This window comes from Hyalella azteca, unplaced genomic scaffold (genome assembly GCF_000764305.2).
Source record: "Hyalella azteca isolate HAZT.00-mixed unplaced genomic scaffold, Hazt_2.0.2 contig11898, whole genome shotgun sequence".
Classification (NCBI taxonomy): Eukaryota; Metazoa; Arthropoda; class Malacostraca; order Amphipoda; family Hyalellidae; genus Hyalella; species Hyalella azteca.
Genome location: NW_025941874.1, coordinates 126,162 through 152,159, shown reverse-complemented (window position 1 = coordinate 152,159; position 25,998 = coordinate 126,162). Strand labels below are relative to the sequence as shown.

The 25,998-nt window shown below is 36.8% G+C and overlaps 2 protein-coding genes across 2 annotated transcripts in view; one reads left to right on the top strand and one right to left on the bottom strand.

Moving 5' to 3' along the window:
- The window catches only part of LOC108683078 (gamma-aminobutyric acid receptor subunit beta), a 133,889-nt gene extending 112,128 nt beyond the window's left edge, over positions 1–21,761 (top strand). The window contains exons 9-16 of the mRNA XM_018172358.2: positions 3,343–3,471; positions 8,077–8,232; positions 9,991–10,145; positions 13,959–13,985; positions 14,821–14,868; positions 17,298–17,333; positions 21,085–21,114; positions 21,741–21,761. Coding sequence (XP_018027847.1) covers positions 3,343–3,471; positions 8,077–8,232; positions 9,991–10,145; positions 13,959–13,985; positions 14,821–14,868; positions 17,298–17,333; positions 21,085–21,114; positions 21,741–21,761 — 602 coding nt within the window. The remainder of the gene's footprint in view (positions 1–3,342; positions 3,472–8,076; positions 8,233–9,990; positions 10,146–13,958; positions 13,986–14,820; positions 14,869–17,297; positions 17,334–21,084; positions 21,115–21,740) is intronic.
- A 918-nt stretch (positions 21,762–22,679) lies between these two features.
- LOC108683077 (splicing factor 3A subunit 2-like) lies at positions 22,680–24,747 on the bottom strand. The gene is made up of 2 exons (XM_018172357.1): positions 24,643–24,747; positions 22,680–23,090 (listed from the first exon to the last, which is right to left on the bottom strand). The coding sequence occupies exons 1-2, from the start codon at positions 24,745–24,747 to the stop codon at positions 22,680–22,682; spliced, it is 516 nt and encodes a 171-aa protein (XP_018027846.1).
- Between the last annotated feature and the right edge of the window lie 1,251 nt (positions 24,748–25,998).

Here is a 25,998-nt window from a genome sequence, read left to right as displayed (position 1 = left end):
ATGATTTCCAATTTTTATGGTGCAGCTGATTACTTTTTTTCTTCAACAAAGAATGCTGAATGATATGAATTTGGAATAGGATGAAAGAATTATTGTGTAATGTTATTTGGCATAAAAATAAATAATTGTTAACAGTGTTCCAAATTTTAACATTTTTTCAATGCAAGTCAAGTTATAGAAAGTTTATTCGGCCATACGGTAGCCACCAGCTCGGATCCTAGATGAAATATAAAAGTTGCTTATCCCTGGACTTTCCAGCGCCTCCCTTGAATCTTCTTTGATAACGTCGGGAAGAATTGATCCCAGCTTCAGAATATTGCATTTTTGAGCTGAACTCCCATCGGTCTAGGACGCTCGTGGCTCTCAGATCAGAAGTACAGGTGATGGAGTACAGAAACGTCAGGTCAATGTAGGAGCTTTACCGTGCTCATGCTGTTGAAGAACATAACACTGAAGCACCATGACCATATGAGGCCTCCACGTATCTACATAGGACTGTCAGAGAGCTTTACCGTGCTCATGGTCTTGAAGAACTTAACACTGAAGCACCACGACCATGAGGCCTCCACGTATCTACATAAGACTGTCAAATAGCTTTACCGTGCCCATGGGCTTGAAGAACATAACACTGAAGCACCATGACCATATGAGGCCTCAAAGTATCTACATAGGACTGTCAGAGAGCTTTACCGAGCTCATGGTCTGAAGAACATAACACTGAAGCTGTACGACCATGAGGCCTTCACGTATCTACATAGGACTGTCAGTTAACTTTACCGTGCTCATGGTCTTGAAGAACTTAACACTGAAGCACCATGACCATGAGACCTCCACGTATCTACATAAGACTGTCAGAGAGCTTTACCGTGCTCATGGTCTTGAAGAACTTAACACTGAAGCTCCACGACCATGTATTTCACGTACTACATGGGACATAGGTTTGTCAGGGACATATACCGTGCACATGGTATTGAAGAAATTAGCTACTGAGACACCACGACCATGTATGGTACTTTACGTGTCCAATGAAAAATGTCGGCGTGGATACTATTGACTTATTTTCAACTTTAAATAATTAATTCATGCGTTAGTTGTCGCACTGATATCGTTCTCAACACCGTAAATAGTAATACTTGGAAACTATAGATAGAAAATTGAAACTTTATATAGATCTAAATGAATTTTATAACTCTATTCGCGCTAAGTCTTACTTCCTTATTTATTTATTAATGTATTACAATATATCTTAGGCAAACGCCCTCTCACCTAATGATTTTTGAAGGATATCGACGCGCTGTTATCGCTGCTGTAAATTTAAAGGTCAAATAATTCCAGCAAAGATGGACGGCAAAATTTCAAAGCATATTACTAGGAGTCTTTGTTGCGGAATGAATTAAACAATTACGTTAGAGCGTTCTCGTGAAATTTCACCGAATTTCGAAAGGTTATAACGTCGTAAAATATGTTTCAACAATATTATGTAATTACTTGAACATGAATTAGCTACATACGTGACACATAAAATGCATTGTCTTGACATGAAGCAAATTTTGGAAAAGCGAACTGAATTAACTCGTTCCTAAAGTCATTATGAAGCCTTGATTCGCATGCAGCGAGAAGTTAATCAGACAGATGGGAAACCTGACGGTTGGTGGATTTCCAGCGCTTGTGGTACGAATACAATTATGTGGTCAAGATTAATTGATGATTAGAATATAATACATTATTTAAATTCAAAATTTTGAAATATTTTCCATAGATGAAATAAATACGCATTAAAACTTTATCGTCGGTGTTTGGTCCAAAATATCGCTTATTTGAGTCAAAAGTCAAACTCAAATGGAATCGTTAACTCAATGTATGGCGTTGAAAATAATCTAGCAACCAAAAAAGCAATTCATTTTGCATCCCTTGTAACACATACAATACACCTCATTTCGATTAGTTTTTCTCCGGCTTATTGCTTACACGAATTCTATTCTAAATACAATCTAATGCAAACATTATTCAGGCCCGAATGCATTGGCTGTATCGGGTTCCTAGGAAATCCACTATTGAATCAGGTCAAAATATCATAGGGGAGACTGAAGTCTTTTTCTCGTCACGTGATCTCATCAGCGTTAGCGTTAATAACATGAAATCTTCGGCGTTGATGGATGACTTGACCGAGTCCGACAGTTGCGCACGATACCGGTCTCGTGTCGCCCTCATATTGGGACCGAACCAAATAGAATGGAAAGAAATGTTCCGGGTCATGGAAGGCATCTGGGCTTATTAGTTACCATTGAGTTGCGACATTTCGTGCCTCAATCGGGGCTTGGAGGAGGCAGTTTTCTGCAGACTTTGCCGCTGCTCGAATTCCTTCCAACATTTTTAAACAAGTTCATATATTTTTGGTCTGTTCTAATTCAATTTGCATATTTTTTAATGGCACGTTAGGACAAATTTGCTTGTGATTTGCATTCATGAAGGGAATTTCAAGTATGTTTTTTTCTAATAATTAACTAAAAATCATTTAATTAAAATGGTTTCTGTGAAATTCTCAATTATTCCAAATTTATTTTATCTTGTGATAATTTATTATATGGGAGCGCCTGAACGAAAAAAGGCAAAATCTATTTAAATTATTCAACGATTATAAGTACGATTATGAATATAAAGATTATGAATAGAATAAGATTTTTTAAGAAACGCAGAAATTTATATGAAATTAAATAAAAGAAACTTGTTGAACTTGATCGCAATTTCCAGCGATTAGATTAGATTTTTAACTGAAATTAAAGCAAAAATTTAACATTAAATTCATGGCGATATCAAGTCAAATTTTTTAAAATTTAATGTCATTAGATTAAGAAGAAATAAAAACCGTTGGCCTAATATTCATCCGTAAAATGAGAAGTCTAACTATATGTTTAAACACAGACGATGCAATTAATTTTATGGTAGCAAACAATTTCAAATTGATCTTATTTGAAAAAAATACCATCTTAATGATTCAATTTCCACAAAACGATGCCATTGACTTTACTCCAGCAAGTAAATCCAATAACTTTCATTTCAAGAAAAGCAATCTATTTCATTGCTCTTCGATAAATTCCTTGCAATATTTGTAGCTGCAAATCCTTCCGTGGGTGGTCACGGTATTTTTAGCCAAATTTTTTTAAATCAACGGTAGCGTTTATCGAGATATAAATTTGACAAAATCGTTCTTGTGAGCATTTTTGAACTAATCAATAATTCAACAGATTCAACAACAACAACAAACATGTCATTAAAATTCATAAAAATCGTAGAACAACTTCCAAATTTAATATATTGATCTCCTTCTGATTTATATTACAGGAAACTACTCACGCTTGCTGTGTGAAATCGCATTCGTGCGTTCGATGGGATACTACCTCATCCAGATCTACATCCCGTCTACCCTCATCGTCGTCATTTCTTGGGTATCCTTCTGGCTCAACAGAGCAGGTGAAGGTTAATAAATTCTTGGTCTTCGTAATTCAGTCAACTTCGCTCATATGGAACTCGTCTGGACCAAGATTTTCCAGCCTTAGTAGAGGCGGTTCTACGCAACTTAAGAGTTTGATGTCTGTAGAAAAGTTTCCCTGGTTCTTCTCACAAGTATTCCTAATTTGTAGAGTTACTTATAAGCGAAGTCAACTGTATTCTCTTGAGAACCAAAAAGACCAAGAATTTGCTCGTTTGACTTAGGTTAAATCTAGAAAATTAATGAATTCTCTAATTTTTACACTTCTTTCGAGAGTTTTCACACTTCTCTCGAGAGTGTTATTATACATTGAGTAATCACTAACCATTGCAGATTTTTCCATACAGGCTTATAATCTTTTCAAACTCTTAAAATACTTCTACCCTGCATTTACGGTCATCATTTCAATTACAAAGTTCTATTTGCTAATGAACAGCACACTTCTAAGTTTAATCTGCTGCATACGTCGCAATTTTGAGCAGGGAAACACGCATAAAGAAAGAATTTTCAAAGATGAAGAGATAATATCGCGGTTTCTGCTAATTTTCCAAAATGTGTGCGCTGCACTGCAAACACTTCATTTCAAAGATCTTTGATACCTTAAAAATATATTTAATATTCCGAAATGAGACCTAGGGGGATGGATGAAGTTCATAATTTATTCGATGCATCATATTAACTGCCAAGCATGGCCACGATGCCTGAATATAAGACATCTTTGCATCGCATGGTATCATGCTTGCATCACATGGTATCATGCTTGCATCACATGGTATCATGCTTGCATCGCATGGTATCATGCTTGCAAGTTGCATCACATGGTATCATGCTTGCATCACATGGTATCATGCTTGCATCGCATGGTATCATGCTTGCATCGCATGGTATCATGCTTGCCTCACATATCTCGAGTGTTGGACATGAACTCCTTCAGACCGCACCCATGAATTAATTATTCTTAAATGAACACAAATGAAGCAAACGAATCACTTTTAAACCAATGGCCGATTTTAAATTTATTGGCCATTGAATGATGGAAAATTGCAATCGATAGCGATGTTATTTGATCCAACCCACTGTCAAATAATTTTCTCTTCAAATAAATAATATTGAACGCTGCTAATTACCATTTATAATATTTTGTTGACAATCTGCTCTTTCTGGTGTCAAGAGTTCTATGGTTGGTTAACGAGTTGCACCACCAGTGTTCAAGTTACTTTGAATGCTTATGCAGCGACACATGCAATGTGCCACTAGTTCGCTAGTTGAGGACTCGCAACTTTTAATTATTTTATTAACTAATCGTTGTATGTTCTGGAATCACCCATTATTGTTTGGGGTAGTGACGTGCCTCGCAGCTATTCGACAATTCGAGCTGTAAAATTTATTTGTTCTACCAACAAATTGGCAAAAATTCACAGTAATTTATGTATAACTGTCCAAAAATTAAAATCTCTCGGAAACCGTTTCTTCCGAGGCACTTCATCTCACCTGCTTGAATTATTTCAAAAATTTAATTCATTATCTTCCTTATGCTCAAAAAAGTTCTAACTAATGACTCATACCTAAATGTTCCAAATGAGCATATTTAGCTGCCTAATAACTATGAGCATACAGTACAATATTGAAGACTGAAACGAGCTCTGAAGCGAGAAAATCGCATTTATTTAAAGGCATCAACTAAGTTACAAATAAATCTTAGCCTTGAAAAATATGTATCATCTGTCAAAACTTCGAACAATTTTGTGAGGAGTTCTCAATAGTTTATGAACTCACAATCTGTGCACTCTTTATAATCGCTGTGCTTCGACGGAGACATAAATATAATGCGGTGTCATTTCCGGTGTGGAATCACATAAATGTGAAAAGCTGACTGCTGATTTTAAAGTCAAATCATTGAATAATTTAAACATATTAACGTTTTAAATTTTTTTCGAGACAAGACCTGACACGGCCTTATCAAGGCCCGAACTGACACCACCTTATCAAGGCCTGACCAGGCACGACCTTATCAAGACCCGACCAGACACGACCTTATCAAGACCCGACCAGACACGACCTTATCAAGACCCGACCAGACACGACCTTATTACGGCCCGACCAGGCACGACCTTATCAAGACCCGACCTGACACGACTTTATCAAGATCCGACCAGGCACGACCTTATAAAAGCCCGACCAGACACGACCTTATCAAGATCCGACCAGGCACAACCTTATCAAGGCCCGACCAGACACGACCTTATCAAGACCCGACCAGACACGACCTTATCACGGCCCGACCAGGCACGACCTTATCAAGACCCGACCAGACACGACCTTTATCACGGCCGACCAGGCACGTTATTAATCGTAGACGAGCGTAACGTAATCATTGTCTAGTCTTGCTCTCTCGCGCCGAGGGAACAAATTAAGTGCACTCGTGATAGGCCTTAAAGGTGGTACGATGTGAGGGGAGCTCGCAGTTATTATAGACTCGCTCGAGGACCTAATGAACGCGTCCATGCCGCTTAATTGTCTGCCCAGGCTTTAAGCTTGCATCGCTAAACATCATCCTAGCAAGATACGAGCAGGAGAGGTGCGTATAATGGGCTGATTTTCAGAGCGCCTCTGAGGAATCATTGATAAATCAGAACAATATTTCGTATTTAATCGAGTTAAAAATATCCGTGCTTCAAATTTGGCTGGTCATTGATGCCAAGCTCTAAAAAATCCACTATCTCTTAAGATGCTGATAACATGAAATAAATTTTTCTTGTAAATTCATATTATAATTTAGGAATTGTCTTAGCTGACAGTGTTACATTTGCCAGTATTTGTTGCTCTATCAAAACTCGCTCAAGAACATTTATCGTCCAATGTATACTCAATGGCGGAATTCTCGTATATGATTGTTGGGTTTAACTAGGTAAATCTGATGGAGTTTCGAACTATTTTAACTATTTTGCTAGTACGGCTCCCAACCCCCAGCCTCGGTTCATGCGTCATTTGTACAAAAACGAGAGGCTAGTTTCCTTAGGCGCAATATTACATTCAAACGCTGCACGTTCATCCTCATTTTCTCGTGGGCGCGATACGACAAGAAATAGATAATTCTAATCTTCTTAGAATTTCGTATTTTAGAATTTCACACTAGTATTTACTTGTTTATAGATACAAGTTTTCGAGGGATTTGGAACTATTCGAAACTTTTTCGTAATTATTGTCGTCTATTATAAAATTTGTAAATTGCGAATATCCATCGACTACACTCGATCACTTACTCTGGTAAACAAATGTCAACGAATAAAACTTGGTATATTTTCAATAATGATATTATTTCAAAGACCGACCTTTTAATATTGTTCAATTCAAAAAACCGAAAAAATGAAATTCTTTGACTTATAGTAGCAGATTGATAGCGAGCAAACTAATTTTGAATTTGAAAAGAAGTTTCCACGATTTACAAGATAATTTTCAAAAACTGTATCAAAATTTTTTTTAAAACACAAATTTATTAACAGAATATGTTCCGCAAAACACATGTTTAATTCTAAGTACAAGTGCAACTTTGCAAGTGATCAATCGCACATATTCTTTTCAACCCTGCATCTCTTTGTACCGTGTTCAAATGAGCGACACATGGTGCCTGTGATGTTGTGGTAGCTACAAAAAAAGATGACATTACCTGACTTGATTATGCTTTTCTGTTCACAAAAATCTGTCAGAAGAAGGCAAATTTTTCACTATGGCTATTTTATTACGTTAAATTTATATCTAAGTCATTTTTAGACTTATTTTACCCACGAATCTTGATGAAACCGCTAATAATAAAAAACTATTTTCTTCAATGGCGCCACGAGACCCAAGTGGAGGGGCGAAATTTCGAACAAAATTTTACATGTTTTTACTCATTTTGTGTCACAATATTACGCACCTGACAACCAAATCGAGTCTTAAAGAATATACCTAAATTTTTTATTAAAATAATATTTATATTTCAGCCGGCTAATGAATGTTGTTTGGTTGAACCCGCTTGGGTGTTCATATTAGCTGTCATTTTTAAATCTGAATGATCGAGATGTTTTCTGATGTTATAGTTAAGATGTCATTGCTTTTTAGTGATTTAATTCTTAATCACTCTGTCCCAAACCGATCTGTCTTCTAGAACTGCTAGTTACTTTCTCTGCTTGAACCTTGTGGAGTTTCATGTATAATTTTATTTATTTATTCATGTGGCTCAGTATTTATGGTTCAACGATCAATTTTTAACACAATTAAAAGGAATTTTGTTTCTAAATAACGTTTTCATTCATAGGTAGCCACGATTATCATGAATTTCGACAGCTAGTTCTCAAAACTTTCCTAGAATTTCATGCCACAATAGCCAGTAATTATTCTGAAAATTAGCTGCGCAATAAGCATCAGTTAATATTGCTGATGTGACAACAGAAGTGAGTCTTGAATAAACTAATGACTTTTAACGACGAAAGTCATTTTCTCCTGAATTTCTTGGTACAATAAACTTAAGTCGACTTCTGTGATGTGAAAACAGGAGTGTGTTCACAATAAACCCACGACTTTCATCGTCGTAATCAATGTTTCAGCCACTCCCGCGCGCGTGTCCCTGGGAGTGACCACCGTGCTTACCATGACCACCCTCATGTCATCCACCAATGCGGCTCTACCGAAGATTTCTTACGTCAAGTCCATCGACGTGTACCTCGGCACCTGCTTCGTCATGGTCTTCGCCTCGCTGCTTGGTGAGATTTGTAATCCTTTCATATTATTGTCAACTATAATCTGTTTCTTGCAGCTCGTAAAGTGCATTTCTGGCGGTATTTTAGATTTATTTTTAACTGAAATGTAAAATTAACTATTTTAGCATCGTTCTCTTTGCTTCTAGGTATACAAATAACATAAAGACAAATTTCTCATTGGTTGGTATATTACAACAATTTATTTGCAGTATATGATACATTGTAGAACAGATTCAGTTTGTGTAAAAAAATACATGGACAATATGGCATTAACAACTCATGCCCATCGCACAAAACATGAATTGTATGAGAGCTCGGAATACGAATTCAACACAAAGTTCAAAACATTACAAATTACATCACTGTAAATTTATTTGACGTTTTCATTCAACATTCTGTGTACACTTCATCCATTAAGTTATTGCAAAACCTCATTTAAGATAATGAAGTAATATATTATAACATTTTATAATACTTATAATTAGCCTGATTCAGTATACAAGATCTAATTGATACAAAAATTTCTGTCAGATGTCAAATTTTGAGTCCGTGTACTTACTACTTTTAATACTTAAATTAATACCCTACGCAGCCGCTCATAAAAATATCGAAGTTTGCGTTGAGTTTCATTATTTATTTCATCACCTAGGCCACTGAAACAGCAAGCACACAATATCACTTTTCCGCCATTCGACGAACCATTATCCAAGTTTCTTCCCAAAACAAAACAAACTAGTACAGGCAAATATCCATTCGGGACTTGAATGGAAGTCGATAATCTGTAAGTTAATCGTGAAGTAATGCGTCGATGAAATTTGTCGAACTTTTGTGATTAATCTTAACTTTGAGCATTTATGTAAAATTTCGTCTGATTGAGATTTGCCACAAACAACTCTTGCGAATTTCAATTGGATTAAACTAAAATACATCCCTGAATATTGCAAACTGAATGTTGGGTAGAACAAGAAGTAAACGAGGCTAATTTAGACAATATCTGAGGTGATTACGACAGCAGAACTGTTCTCGTTTTCTTCATGCATATTCTGAAACAGTCGCAAGTAAACGTGAGTAGAGTTGCACTGCATCGTCCAATTGCAATGAGCTTTATGAGATCCAAAACAAACACATTAAATAGACGATGCTCGCATTTGACCAAATGTTCACCTGCAAAATGTCGCTGATGTACGTCCTGAGGTGTACAGCGTTTAGGATCTTTCCTATTATTTTCGAAATTGATCCATTTTTTGTGACATGAGTTTTAAAATCCCCACATCGTTACGATTAGTTGTTTGCTGAATCAAATGCAATGATTTAAACTGTCCCAAACCCAATTGATTTCTGTTGATTCAATGGTGCTTCTTTTGCTCCTATGAAAGTTCCATATTGACATTGGTCGGTTGATTTAACGGTACACTGTGTTGGTACAGTGTGGGATTGATGAGAGCAAATTATCTCTGTTTTATTAGCGTTTTGACGAGATTTAGAATTTCAAAGTGTCGAACGAATTATGTGCTTTCACTTTGGGGTATTCAAAATTTGTAACCTATTATTCCTGTAAATCTAGCATTCTAATAAAAAATTCTCAACCTCAAATAATTTTTAGTTACCAAATACCTGAAAAAAACGCAAATTATCTATGTGTATTTTTATAAAATTTCTCAACCACAAATAATTATCAGTTACCAAATACCTGAAAAAACGCATATTATACATGTTAGATTTTACAAAGCGCTTCTAGACTCGCATGTCATTCACTACCAGAATACGCGGCCGTTGGCTACCTCGGCAAGCGTATCCAGATGCGCAAGAACCGCATCCTGCAGCTGCAGAAGATGATCGAGCAGCGTAAAGCCCAACACCTGGAGCTGAGCCACGAAGGAGGCCCTGACGCTGCCGACCACGCCCCTAAACAAACTGTGAGTTGAGTTACTACCTTAATTTTGTTCGCTAGCGGATGCGTTGTTAAAACAAACACATTGTTAAAATCTTAACGTAGCTGGTAAATTCTTCACTCAAACATATTGCGTTGCCGCCTTTTGTACTCAAGCTAAAACATTGTTGAATTTTTCAGGCGAACACATGGCGTTACTGTTCTTTGTAGACAACCGGACACATTGTTAAGTTTTTCACGCCAACACACTGCATACGCTGCTCCTTCTACACAAGCTGAAACTTTGTTAAATTCTTCAAACAAACACACTGCGCTGCCCTCCTACACAAGCTGGCATATTTATTAATTACTGCTACGAACACAAACGAAATGTGAGTAGGCTGTACCCACGTGCAATTTTTGGTTGTGCTACACTCCAGCTGGTACGGGATTAAATATCTTATGTAACTATGAGTACGCAAGCTTTGGATTTGGTGCAGAGGTTATTGAGCTTCAAAAAGTGGTCGAAAGAAATTAAATTTATCGCTCAAATGTAACTGGTGATACTTGACTCTGAATACAATACGAATTACTTCAACAATAGACTTTAGAGTTGAATTGAATTTTTAATTCAATCAATTTTCAAATTTAGATATCAAAATCCCACAGATAATGTAACTAATCTAAACAAGAATGGAAGATTTCAATTTCCTCGGTACAGCACGCTTCAACTAGCAAAAAAAAATTTATGAAGTTATTTTTCGGTTTAAACTCATAATAAGTTTAGATATTCAGCTTCTGATGAGAGTAAAGAAGCGTTTACCTTGGGTTCTGTGCTGATAACCTGATCAACATCCACTAACCTTACAGATTTATTACAAAACAATATAAAAGCACATGCTATCTAGACCAACAATGGAGAAAAATACAAGCTTATGGCAGCCGTAGAACTTGGACTTAACATCTTTAAGAAATACAATCTCAGAAAAATTCCTATTTTCGTTGGTTCGTGATCAGCTTACATTACCGTCATTGGCGGATTCGTTCGGCAATTTTTGCTCACTCTATATTAAGAACAAAGCTCGGAACCCATAGGACCCTGGAAAAGAAACCATCAAATTTCTCCGAGGAAAAAAGCCTTCTAATGGCTGGATTAGCATTTTTATTATTTTTGGTGAGCCTTATCTGCGAGAAACACCCCGAGTGAACACTTCGGGGAGCCCTCGGGACCGAGGCAGCGCGCTCCTGCTTAATGCAATGTCTTTTATTCGAATTCCTGAAATAAATGGAAATAATTATATCAAAATATCAGCTCATGCAGATTTACCTTTTATATCTCATTAAAATTTAATGGGAAGCGAAAATTATATGATGGTTAACATAAAGAAATTGATAATTTAGTTTTTCTTTCCTCCGCTGTGAGGTTTGTTGGTGATTCAATCTAATTGAAATCTTATCTAATTGTTGGGTTCAATGTTATTATTTGTTATAGGTTTAGTGTCTCAATTTGCTACGTTAAATTCTCTCTTTAAAATATTCATGAATTCATTTTATCTCGCAGGATTCAGAGGGTCTGCAGAATTGCGAATTGCATTTTATGATGCAATTTTGAAGATGTCGCATGGTCTTGTTCTGTTAATGTGGAAGGGAAGGAAACATCGTGATACAGAAAGAGGATCTCGTAGTCGGATACTATACTATTTACTCATTTTAATTCATTATAACATGTATATTCATTTTGTTAATACAAGTCTTCATTAACATAGCGTGGTCCTTTCAGAGAGTTAAAAGTTCATCATAAGCTGACTGCATTCTATATATTTAATTTCAACTCAATAACGTTACAGTATTTTTATCACGTCATATTTCGTTTTCTTAAAAAAATAATAAGCTCGGAAAAAACTTGAAAAAATCGTCACATGGATCTTCGAAGTTTCCGACAATATTATTCACGTTCATAAATCAACTTTGTGCAACTGCGACAAATAAATAAATCTTCGAAATCCAAAAAAAAAGTGGCTGCGGCCTTGGGCAAAAAACACACAATCTGCGGAAGACGCCACCAAAATTTTATGACGCCTGCGAGGCTGCCCCCACAAATCAAACTTGATGTCTTGCCGCCGGTCGAAGAAACGCGTCCTTTTTGCCGCGGTGAATTGAAGGACGAGTCACCGCAAGTGAAGCTCGGTTTGCGTCCGGACAATGTGGAGTATCTTTTGCCTGGGTGTATTTTTTGCGTGGGGTATTGTTTTGCGTGAGTTTATCTTTTGCCTGGGTGTATCTTTTGCCAGGGTGTATCTTATGCGTGGGTGTATCTTTGCCTGGATGGATCTTTCCTGGGTGTATCTTTTGCCTGGGAGTATATTTTGAGGGTGGTATTTTTTTGCGTGAGTGTATCTTTTGCGTGGGTGCATCATTTGCGTGGGTTTATCTTTTGCGCGGGTGTATCTTTTACCTGGGTATATTTTTTGCCTGGGCGTATCTTTTGCGCGGGTGTATCTTTTGCCTGGATGTAGGTATCTTTTAGCGCGGGTATATCTTCTGGTGGGTGTATCAAGCGTAGCCGTATCTTCACGTGGGTTTATCTTCTGGGTGGGCCAATCTTTTGTTGCACGGGTGTATCTTCTGGGTGGGTGTACCAAACGATATCAAACGTGCGTATCTGGGGGCGTAATTGGGTGGGCGTATACGAGGCTGACAAACGCACGTTTTAATGTTTATCTCTCCTAATTATTAGGTTAGATTTCCCAAGTTCATTTAACAATGATTTATTGATGAGCATATTAGGATTTCAGAAGAAGCATGTTGAAAAGTCAAGTTACAAACAAATTAACCAGCTTTCCAACAAAGAAACGTGAGCTATACATATCTTGGCTTCCCATGGCCTCCAATACGCATAATTTGCGATTCAAATTTTGCGGAAACATAAACTTAAAAAATCCAATTAGAATATTTTACCCAACGTAAATATTTGGTTTACGGCAGCCGCTACACCTTTAATATCAACCAAATCATACCTTCCTTCTCCCGTAAACTGAAATGGAATCCAAGAGAGCAGAAATAAAGCATCAGTTGCCGAGAAAATCAAATTATGATGAGCGGCTCGGTCGTAGCTTGAAAAAGTCATGTGTTATCTGAAGGAACCTGCGTCGGAGTCGCTGTCACGTCTAAACAGTTTTATCCCCAAACTCTAGAAGACTTCAGACACATCGTGAATGAAATATGCGACAGAAATTCTCAAAAAAACAAGAGCATTACAATACGAATCAAACTAATGGAAATATATACGCAATTTTTCTATTATTCATCTCAAATGCTCACTTATCTGCACTTGGTATAAATTTAACATAAATAATTCTGCTTCAGAAAGAGAACTCTACTTCCATTTTGTGAATTTGTTTTCCTCATCATTTCGACCATAAAGCCGTCACTGCTCATCTCTGCCGCAATCTTTGTCGCATGCGCAAAAAATTTCAAGTATTCTTCGCGCAGTTGTAGGAAAACTGGAAGCAAATCGATCATGTAAATCAGAAAGAAAATAATAATATCAATTATGCCTGGTAAACCCAGATTGCAGGCCCATGCACACCATTAATTTGCAATTATTATATTGTCATCGACAATAAAAAAAGTAACTATAGGACAATAATAACGTCATCAAGCTGGGACCAGATTGCACATTGGCCTGGCAATAAAATTAATTTAGAATACGTGCTCTTTATTAATGTAATATTTTATACTTTACCTTCCGTTGTGAAGTGTACTGTGGCAACAGTATCATGACCTAATGTTTGATGAGGTTTGAAATTAAACTTTCAATCCTGTTTCTAATACATGTATGTTTTTTCTTATTTTTCAGAATCATCGAATAGGTTCCAAACAGTCCGTGAGTAAACACAATGCAGGCTTCCATTACTTCTCCTAGCAAACATTTTTCCTAGTAGTAACATAGGAAGGCTAGTTAGATCCTGGACTTTGGAGAACAGCTCACAGTACAGTATATATTTAACAGTGTTCGGTTATACGTACTGTATTGTAAGCAATCGGTTTATTAGAATATTTCTAGATTGAAAAGGACAGCAGTTGCTGCTTGCTTTGGCTATGCAATAAATTGGTTTAAATTCTATTACAAGGAATTGTAGTCATAACGGTGTAATTTAAGGACTTAAATTGTATTTGTAACTGTTTTCAAAATATTGTGCTCACGATTTTGCCCTGTGTGCGTTCAACAATCATGTGTATATTCAATGTCTGGCACATTCAATTACTCTGTCTCATTTCCAACTGAAAATACACCTGCGCGTTCCATCCATTTCACCAGAAACAAATATTTTTTTTACTATAACCAGAATATGTCCTCCTTCACAACCATCATTTCACTGTTACACGTAATGATTTATATTCATGCACTGCACTCTTTCATATCACTGCTCCTCGAGATATTTTATTTTTCAAAGAGCACTGATATGAAAGAGTCACTCTTTCACTCTTATCACTTTTTGCTTCTATATACGAGATGATTGATCTTTCTAGGGACAGTGACATGAAAGAGTCGCTTCTTATCACTTTTTGCTTTTAGATCTCACGATCTCATCATCCATGTTTGTGGATTTATATCACTCGATTCTTTTTATTATATTCCAATATTATTTCTTATCCCTCTCTCCATCCCTCTCCATCCCTGTATAACGCTGCCTTCTCCTCCCCGGCTCACCGAGCAGAATCACCGCGATCATTCCTCGAAGCAATCCGTGAGTCGCGAACCCTTGGTAATTCCTTTATTTATCTTTGTCAGAAGATAGTTACTTTATGCTTTGCTTTAGATGAATCTTAGCTTCCGTGCTTTTCCCCTGATTATTTTACATCCCGCATTCTCGTACTCATAATTTAAGAGCTAAAATTAATTAATTTCTATATTAATACCCGCATGATTGTATCGCGGCGCTTCTTGTCTTGTTTAGACGTGACCATTAATGCTTTATTTAAGTTGCTTCCTTTATTTGTTGCTCGCTTTTTCTTATGATATTCTCATCTTCATCACTTACTGCAGCTTTGCAGATCTGCGCTGAGGGCGTTGATGTGAATTCAAATTATTGATTCTAAATGTCTTAGTTTGATTTCAGTGAATAAACCAATATTCTCGAAGGCAATTTTTTACTCTATTATTGCAGTCCGAATTCAGCCATTGAATGCCTTCAAAACGATAGAGCTTTTTCATGATCTTTCCCATACATGATTCATAGTCCACTCTCTCTCGATCTCTTTTTCTCTCTCTCTCTCTCTTTTACACGTCATTTGAATAATAAATAATATTAAATATTAAATACAAAGAATAATCAGAGGACTCGTGTTATAAAAACGGCAGGCATAACACAAACATGATAATGTGAAATCTGTATATAATTGTTCTTAACAAGAGTGCAGCAAGTACCTATTTTTCTACCATCGAGCTCCTTCGTATTAACCTTTCCAATATCCCACGAATTTTACCTTTCCGTTGCATTCAAATTTTCGTTTTGCGTTATGTAGATTAACACTGGCTGCCTATTTTCTTCATTTTGTCATCGCCCTCTCATCTTTTCAGTCCGTTGACTTCATTGTAAGTGACACCATTTACACGTAACCGCTTTTATTAACAAAGATTGCATTTGTTTTCCAAGTAGGCATTTTTTGCATGATCATATCGGCTGCTTACGCTAAAATAATAAAGAAACTCCGAATATTTTCAATTATAATTTGGATAATTTACCCGTTATCAATATTATTATTCTCGAATTAAGGCAAGCTGGAGCTTTTGCTTAATATAGTGAGCAAAAATTCCTCGCTCAAAATCGTGTAAATATCGCATCGAATAATTTCTGAGATAAAAGAATATTGATAACATGCAGCTATCTCATCTAATAACTGATCTAATCGCCAATTTCATGTGTACAGCACGTACTATATTAAATAACGTATATCCCATCTGAGAGTGAAATCCCGTGACATGTAGGCCTGCAGGTCAAAATGACCTGCTAGACCAAAAATTCCCTAAAGTGATTTCTGTAATATTTTCTGCATTTTATTTGATCTCGACTAAAGCTCATCTATTTGCGGTTACCGTCACTATAACGTTACTTTATAGAACTGTCAGCTCTCTGTACCGATTTAATGAATAGGCTTAAGTTAGATTCGAATATAGGCTAAAATTAGACTTGAATATAGGCTGAAATTAGACTCGAATGTAGGCTAAAGTTAGACTCGAATATAGGCTAAAGTTAGACTCGAATATAAGGTAAAATTAGACTGGAATCACGAAAAGATATTTGTTGCCCTAGACTCTAGAAGAGCAGCGCGTTTGCCATCATCCGACAAATGCCGACACGTCTCGTTAATTGCATCGCTTCAGCGGGGAAATTTATGGCTTTACTTCGCCAAGGGACCTCCTGGAAGAACGAAGAGGCCACGAGACCGCGCTTATTTCTTACGCAAATTACTACCAGCATTGCTGTAGCCCATTTGTAATGTGCAATTTGTTTACCTGATGCGACAGTGCTCAAAATATCCTGATCTATGCCAAATTTATTCAAATTCTGTCCCAAACGTGGACTCACGGGCTCGTGCGAGACGTAAATAATTGAATTTGCTGCCCTATGAATGTATTTTAACAATACCACGGATTGATGGAAAATTACAAAATTTCACCGTGCATAGAAGGGCTTGCCAACTATCTAGCATATTTGCCAAACGTTCGATAATAAAAACACACCGAACAAATCAGACGCTCAGCGAGTCTCCATGACTGCTTTAAAATGAGCCAAAGCATACAATTCACGCATTTTCACTGACAATGTTTCAATAGTAAAATTGTTATGAGCCTGATTTATTTCATTTCATTCGTTCTTTGGGTGTTGAATTATAATTTTTATTATTGATCTTTTAACTTTTCTATGGTACGAGTAACCTGATGATCTGTAGACTGAGTATCCTTTGCGTCTAATTAGCTGCCGCTAACTTAAATTTTTAATAACTTTTCTTATAATAACTGTCGTTAGCTAATTTTTTTCGTTTTTAATCAACTCCTTGATGTTGCACCAACGTACAGTCGTGTTTTTTACCTCACAACTAGTAGATGATGTTGCACCAAGGCGTATACCCTTATAGTACCTGCCCATAGTGTCCCTAACTTCACTTTTTTCTCACTACACCTTTCGCACAGCTTCTCCTCCCTACGGAACCTACTTCTTCCGACCAGGTTTGTGGTCACACTTTTCCTTTTCCTTTCTCGTGTTGCTTGAGTTGTTTTATCCATTCTTCTCCATGCCTTGCCTCACGTCTTGCTATTATGTCCGAGTTTATTGCAAGAACTTTATTAAAATCCAAGATGCAAATACTTATATCGAGGTAATACACATCTTCCGAATGCTGCATATTGTAACAAACATTACAATGATTTCAAGCCAACAATTTCATCGGTTTCATATCTTACCATAAACTTTTTTGTTATACAAAATGCAATGCAATATTTATTGGTTGCAATTATTGATTATCTATTAATACAAGGTAATTATCAACAAAATTTATGTCTGCAGGATTGTTTCAAGGTAGATTAATTCTACATCGTGTATGCTGCTTGAACTCTTGATGCTTTCTTAATAGCCCTCATCGCACGATCACACCTCGTTAATGTAACATAAATTATACAAGTTACCCTACCATTAGTTTGCACAGATCATAAATAACCAAAAATTTAGAAGTAAATTAAAAAAAATGCCAAGTAAATTCATTATATTTTTATTGAAAACGTTTCGGAGATCAACTCCATCATTACTTACATATTTCAAGAATTCAATTATAATCGATGGAATGGATAAATTTACACAGAACAGATGGAGATTTAAATCGTCATAGAAACAGACCATCTAACATTAAAAACCTGTCGCTTAACAATCTCAAGCGGATGGGAACTGTAAGCTTTGTTGGGATTGGGTTATCGTTTAAAAATATACATTGATTCCAACATCCTTATGTATGAAGCATCATGGCTGGTAGATCAAATTTGAAAACTTGGACGCAGCGTTTTAGTTGCGCTGAACAGTGCGAAGCGAAAAAGCGCTATGAGTTACTCTAAAGTCTTTTGTGCTTCATAGTTTTGAATCTTTCATAGAATTGAAGTACGTTTGAAACAAAATTTTATTTTGAAGCTAAAATTTAGGCTTGTGAAGATTATCGATCGGACTGCGAGTTAATTGTTTTGCTTTAATCGAAATTGTGATTGAAATGAAGGCTTCACGTTCACGGGCGAGCCATTTATATTTTTATATTCAGGGTTTCACATTTTGAATTGTCATATTTTTTATATTATACTTTTTTGATCAAAGTTTTGATGTTATAGCATAGAGTTTCGGGAACGAGCTTACAATTGCGCTAATCACGGTAAAAATACGATTGCTGCCCGATCGGTCAGTGAAGTCTTCAAGCAAAAACTTTAGGAACCGCATCGCTTGCGTTGTTCTCAAGAAAGCCCATAACTCAGTTCAGAGTGCACTAAAAGTTGAACAAATCGCTCTAAGATCCTCAGTAAATGCTAATTTTGTTTACCTGTTCTACTAAACAAAGAGATTTAGTCAGAATCTGTCATGAATACTGAAAGTTATATTTATTTCATATATAATTATATAATTATTCATTTGCATCTAAATTCCCCCCTCCCATTCAGATAAACACGAAATAATCCGAATCGCATCTAAAAACCGAAGGCGTTTGACAAATATCTGGCTTCCACCTGAAGCATAATTATTTTCTTGATTGATTGAATAACCCTTTTATATACTTTTTATCTGCATTGTTAGAACATCAACCTTATCTACGGCTGGAAAATTATTGTATGCCTCGAATGTATATCACTGCTGATATTATCGTTATTGCCGTATATACCGTCTTTGCGGTAAATTTGTATTGCTCCTACCAGAAGTTATTTGCACAGTTAATTTCTTTTAGTAAACTTTATTTTTGAAATGAGAAGTTCTAAAATCAATGTGAAAACATTACGACGAAACGCGTGTCAAAAACTTTTACTTTTCACATGCAGCTACGTGACAATTTTAATTTTGGTGCCAAATTTGCTGCGACGAGTAACTTGATAAATTTACACAGAACAGATGGAGATTTAAATCGTCATAGAAACAGACCATCTAACATTAAAAACCTGTCGCTTAACAATCTCAAGCGGATGGGAACTGTAAGCTTTGTTGGGATTGGGTTATCGTTTAAAAATATACATTGATTCCAACATCCTTATGTATGAAGCATCATGGCTGGTAGATCAAATTTGAAAACTTGGACGCAGCGTTTTAGTTGCGCTGAACAGTGCGAAGCGAAAAAGCGCTATGAGTTACTCTAAAGTCTTTTGTGCTTCACAGTTTTGAAATCTTACATAGAATTGAAGTACGTTTGAAACAAAATTTTATTTTGAAGCTAAAATTTAGGCTTGTGAAGATTATCGATCGGACTGCGAGTTAATTGTTTTGCTTTAATCGAAATTGTGATTGAAATGAAGGCTTCACGTTCACGGGCGAGCCATTTAAATTTTTATATTCAGGGTTTCACATTTTGAATTGTCATATTTTTTATATTATACTTTTTTGATCAAAGTTTTGATGTTATAGCATAGAGTTTCGGGAACGAGCTTACAATTGCGCTAATCACGGTAAAAATACGATTGCTGCCCGATCGGTCAGTGAAGTCTTCAAGCAAAAACTTTAGGAACCGCATCGCTTGCGTTGTTCTCAAGAAAGCCCATAACTCAGTTCAGAGTGCACTAAAAGTTGAACAAATCGCTCTAAGATCCTCAGTAAATGCTAATTTTGTTTACCTGTTCTACTAAACAAAGAGATTTAGTCAGAATCTGTCATGAATACTGAAAGTTATATTTATTTCATATATAATTATATAATTATTCATTTGCATCTAAATTCCCCCCTCCCATTCAGATGAACACGAAATAATCCGAATCGCATCTAAAAACCGAAGGCGTTTGACAAATGTCTGGCTTCCACCTGAAGCATAATTATTTTCTTGATTGATTGAATAACCCTTTTATATACTTTTTACCTGCATTGTTAGAACATCAACCTTATCTACGGCTGGAAAATTATTGTATGCCTCGAATGTATATCACTGCTGATATTATCGTTATTGCCGTATATACCGTCTTTGCGGTAAATTTGTATTGCTCCTACCAGAAGTTATTTGCACAGTTAATTTCTTTTAGTAAACTTTATTTTTGAAATGAGAAGTTCTAAAATCAATGTGAAAACATTACGACGAAACGCGTGTCAAAAACTTTTACTTTTCACATGCAGCTACGTGACAATTTTAATTTTGGTGCCAAATTTGCTGCGACGAGTAACTTTGTATCATATTCCAAAAAGACGAGTTTTTGTATAAAATTTCAATCTACAATGCTTGGGGCATGGATCATTTGTGTGGAATAATTCGCAGAGCTTGAGTCACGTCATTAATCCCCTATGAGTTTCTTTGGAAACGCATCCAGCATAGATTTTAATAATCACATTTCATTGGAGAAATTATTTAAATGTTTGCCATATTTTGCTATTCTTTCAGATGAAAGTTGGCTGTGAGTTGAGCTGAAGCCTGATTACAATAGCTAATATTAAGCACTAATATAACAATATAAGACAGCTCGTTTATAACAAAAATCAATTCATCTGAGAATCATTGAACTTGCATGACTCCACCTCCAAATAACCTCTCTGCATGAATAACACCACACAGGACGTGAAATTTTGTGTTTCGTCATTATTACAAATTAAAAATTCATTTTTATAAAGATACTGGCCCCAAAAAAGTTAACACAGAATCGGAACCCATTTGTTCTTTTATATATAATATCTTCTTTGTTCGCCAAAAATTTATTGAATATAAAAAATATGCGAAAAATCTACTGCATAAACATTAATTCGTTACTTTTTTTGTTTCCTCAGATCGGCTGGGCGGCGTCTGGAGCACGTCAGGTCAGTAATCAGTCATTCGTAGTAAGTATTTACCTTTTAATACTTAGCGCTCTTTGTAACGCTTTCTTTTTTTTGTCCAACCATAATACAGTATTTGTGTGGCAAGTCTAACCAACAAGTCTGCGCTGCCGTGGTCCATCTTTACCCACACATTAATCTATAAAATTAGTATGGAGGAAGCAGAGATCAATCTTTAGCTGGATGACGCCTAATGCATCCTAACGATGCTGTTTGTGCGCGCTGGTGACCCACGTAGGGAACTTTGTTATCGATGGCAAGGTTTCCTCCTTCCTCTCGAGAAACGAGACGCAGAGTGGAGATAAAGGCACAAAATTCTAAACTTTTTATCAGATCATTTCAAAATACCGAAAAAATTTATTCTGGACACTGGTAACGTTGGTGCACATTTCTTGGTAATTTTTTTTTTGTGGTAATTGTGTAAAATGCAAAACTGGATATAATTTTTTCAATAACGTGCTTCGATTTCAATGATAAACTGAACTAAGTTTTATCCATCCCTGTATTTAGAGCGTACTTCTGTTCTATGCAATGTCATGAGGAGAATAGCCATGGCATCTGCGCAGGCACCGGAGCCCCGACACAATACTGGTGTTAATTCATTCCAGTTAGAATTGAGCAGCAAATGATGGGAATCGTAACTGGATTAGATGCACTATGGCACGATGGCAACGGCGCCATTAGAGCCCTGCTGACTATATTACTCGCGTCCGCCTCGCCTTGACGTAAACAAGCGCCGGCAGTGTCCGCCTCGGAATTTCAGGCGCTCTCGTCAGCGGCTCAAATGAGTTTTTGAGTGTTGCTGCTGCTTGTGCTACAACTCGCGTCTGTTATAGTTAACATTTTGTGTTGGTGTTAGTTTGAGGATAAACATAAGTAACAGTTGCAATTTATTATACGGCATTGTACAGAGCAACTTCATTTACAGTGCAATTGCAAAATTCTTCAATGCTGCAATTGAATACTGCATTCTCATTGTTATTGTACCTTTTTGTTCACGAAAAATCTAATGAATCGAATATGCGGCCAAAATATTCGTTAGAGCCATATATATTTTTTTCATTAATAGTAAGAAACAAATTTTGAGAAAATTGTCTTTTCGGGCTAAAAGGTTTGAAAGGATGTTTTTTAATAGCACTGCGTCTGTGTCCTCGAAACACTAAGCTCAGAATCACATTGAAAAATCTAACAAATAAACAAAAAAGTAATATAATGATGAACCGACTTTGAAATAAACTTACTATGCCATTTCACTAGCGCCGTTTGCCACCATCGTTTAGTTAGATGAGTGGCAACACTATGCGCTAAAGTGGACAATGGCTTCTAAAACGCAGTGTGGCCACACCCTTCTTGCTCACTCTCGCCCTCGCTTTCGTCTGCAAACAACCAACTCAGAGCAACGTATTCACGCCAGTTATATGTTAGCATGGAATGATTCATACCTCAATGATATATCAGAGTGAAGGTATGATATCATATGATCTACGTACAAGAATTATCTTATTTGTATGTAAGCAAAAGGAACTACGCCTGATCTGCTACTGACGTCACGTGGCAGGCGGCGCTAGGCCGATGATATGCAAGAGGGCATCAGCTTTAACAGTAACCTTGGCTGAACAAGTCTTTCTGTGACTGGTAGGTGGTTGTTGGTGATGGGAGGGTGGTTGTTGGTGATGGGAGGGTAGTTGTTGGTGATGGGAGGGTGGTTGTTGGTGATGGAGGGTGGTTGTTGGTGATGGGAGGGTGGTTGTTGGTGATGGGAGGGTGGTTGTTGGTGATGGAGGGTGGTTGTTGGTGATGGGAGGGTGGTTGTTGGTGATGGGAGGGTAGTTGTTGGTGATGGGAGAGTGGTTGTTGGTGATAGGAGGATGGTTTTTGGTGATGGGAGGGTGGTTGTTAGTGATGGGAGGGTGTTGTTTGTGATGAGAGGGTGGCTCTTGATGATGGGAGGGTGGTTGCTGGTGATGGGAGGGTGGTTGTTGGTGATGGGAGGGTGGTTGTTGGTGATAGGAGGGAGGTTTTTGGTGCCAAATGCGCAATTTATGTGATTGGCAATGATTGAAATAAGGGTTGATTTGAATTCAAGGTAATTTGTGGTTTTATGAAAAGTCAGCGGCGGAAACACGTTTTATTACTTTTCGTGTTCGAATGACTTACGACTGGCGACTTTTTTGCTATTCAAGTTGAATACGTTGAGTGGCGTCAGTCGTTGAAGTGGAAGCCTTTGCTCTGTAGAGATTTGCTCAAAGGAACCTTTCATCAAAATGATTGAAAATACACTTTAGTACCCAAAAGTAGGCTACAAAACTTCATATTGATTTGTGATTAATTTTCTTTTATATTATACGTACATAGATGTTAAGAGTATAGCACTGCCAAACGCCCGAAGCATTACCAAACGTCACGCTTCCATCTAATTACGAACAAATTTCATTAGAGTACCTAATCCAAAAATTCCATCAGCAATTTACGAATCATTATCCCAAGGTTGATATGAAAATCTTGCCCGCATTGACATCAGTAAGCAGCCTTTCCAATATTTCTGAAGATATTGCGTTCATTATGAACTAAATTTATCTTAAATGAATTTTAGTCAAGTTAACTCTTGCCGAAGGATATATTTTTTTAATAACGTGAGGTCGGTTGATATAACGTTGCGAAGGCGTTCATGTAACGACCTCATGTCCCTCGGTTGTGCTCCGAAGATGCCGGCAACTTTAAACACAGACTTTCTCCGTTAAGTTGAACCTGCAGCAAATTACCACAGACATTCGCTGCCAGATTGCACCGCTGATGAAAATACCACTGGGATCCCACTAGCGCTTTAACCTCAACGCTGTTCTGTATGAACAATTTCGTACATAGTTAAGATAAGCGAACTAACATTCTTTCAAATATTTTATCTTATGGTTCTCCTAAAAAAATCGGTTACCATTAATGTGAATTTCAAATATGACAGAATGTATGTACTGATCATATATCACTTTTTTGCCAAGCGATTTTTCATTATTTCCAATGATTTGAGCTTCGCTCGATTTTTGAGGAATTTTAATTGGTTAAGTTAGGCAATATAAATATATTTGAAAAAATCTCTTGTTTTCTGTCTTAATGCATGAGGATATTTGGGTCTAACCTTCAATCTAACTTAGTCTGACAATGCTTTTCAAACACTGCGATATTTCGAATGCTATTTAGCAATGTTGAGGCCAATACAGGGCTCATTCAAAACTAATTTGCTCGTCTTAAATTACTTTCAAGCTCTGGCCATGCGCAGTTCGTGAATTTGAACGTTGCCGAATTTGATACGTGATCCCTCATTCACTCCACGCATTCAAGTCTTCTTCCTGTTCAAGTTCCTTAGACCAAACCCTTCTCCGAACCCTTCACCGCCGCCTTCCACATCCATCTCCCTGTTCTGAACACTCCACCGCCGCCTTCCACATCCACTTCGCTGTTCCGAACACTCTACTGCCACCTTCCACATCCACTTCCTTTCGCCGAAAACTCCACCGCTGCCTTCCACATCCACTTCTTAGTTCCGAACCCTCCACCGCCGCCTTCCGCATCCACTTCTCTGTTCCAAACATTCCACCGCCGTCCTTCATAAATAATCATCTCAGAGCGCAGACATCAAAGCTGCTTCGTTTTTGCCGCAATTGCAGCCCGCCGGGATGCCTCCAAATTTAGGAATTCTTGAGTTTCAACGATATTCCGGCGGCGACATTCATGCAGAGTTGTGCATCCGTGGCCTCAATCGCCTGGCATGGCTGAACACCGCCATCGCTCGTCGTTGCTACCGCTACAATCCTAAAGCTTTATTCTTAAAATAGAAACTATTTCTATGACTATTACTTTTAACTATTCTTTGAATAGAACTATGAATTTCTTAAATTCATATTGATTTTGCGTGCCGCATTGCCTTCGTACAGATTGTTGAATTTATTAACTTATAGAAACTAAACTAAGTGGGAAAGAAATTGACTTGGTGCTTGAAAATGGCTTCATTTCGCACTATACGTATTGATACGCTGCTGGATGTTGATGTTAAGACATTACATTACAAGGCGAAGTGCAGCAAATTCTCCTTGTTTGTGCTTCATTGAGCTCCTAAATAATCAGTCTCTTTAATAGACATCAGTAATTTAGCAGCGAAATGTATCATTTAGATTTGTACGAGTTAACAATACGATAGGTATTTTTGAATAAATTCAAAATTTAAAAATTGGTGCATAATGCTTGAGCAATTTTTAAGTCTAAGCAGTTTTGCTCATTTGAATACCTAGTTTCTATTGAAGATCAACGGCATTATTACTGTAGCGACTAGCGTGGCAATGACGGCAGCACTCACTATTATTAATAATTTCATTATAATTTTTATTCTCATTATCTTACAAGTTACTACCTCGTATAGTACAAGTTGTTCTATTATAATGTTTGTATGTATTTTGTACTGTTCTTATTTGTAGTTTTTAATATTATTGCTATTATACCGCGTGATTTATTCTTTACATCAATCTTAAATATATAAGTGAAAACTTTCCTAGTGTACTTCTTAACATGGAAAAGTTCAACGATCTCTTCAATTATACGTTTAGCTGTTGTTCAAATGCTAATGAAGCGAACATTCCCGAATGATCTTTATTTGCAAGAGTTTTCATTATGTTTATGGAGGCAACAGTCTATTTCTATTTACTACGTATGTATCGATAATTTCAAAGTTATTTAAGCAACCACGTTACCGTTAATAGATTGCATGCATTTGACGAGAGATCTCTTTTCTTAATGATTGAAAATCAAGTTTTTCATTATTTTTTATTTCTTTTAGCCACTAAGCAGTTGCATTCTATCAGAAATCATTATTATTCG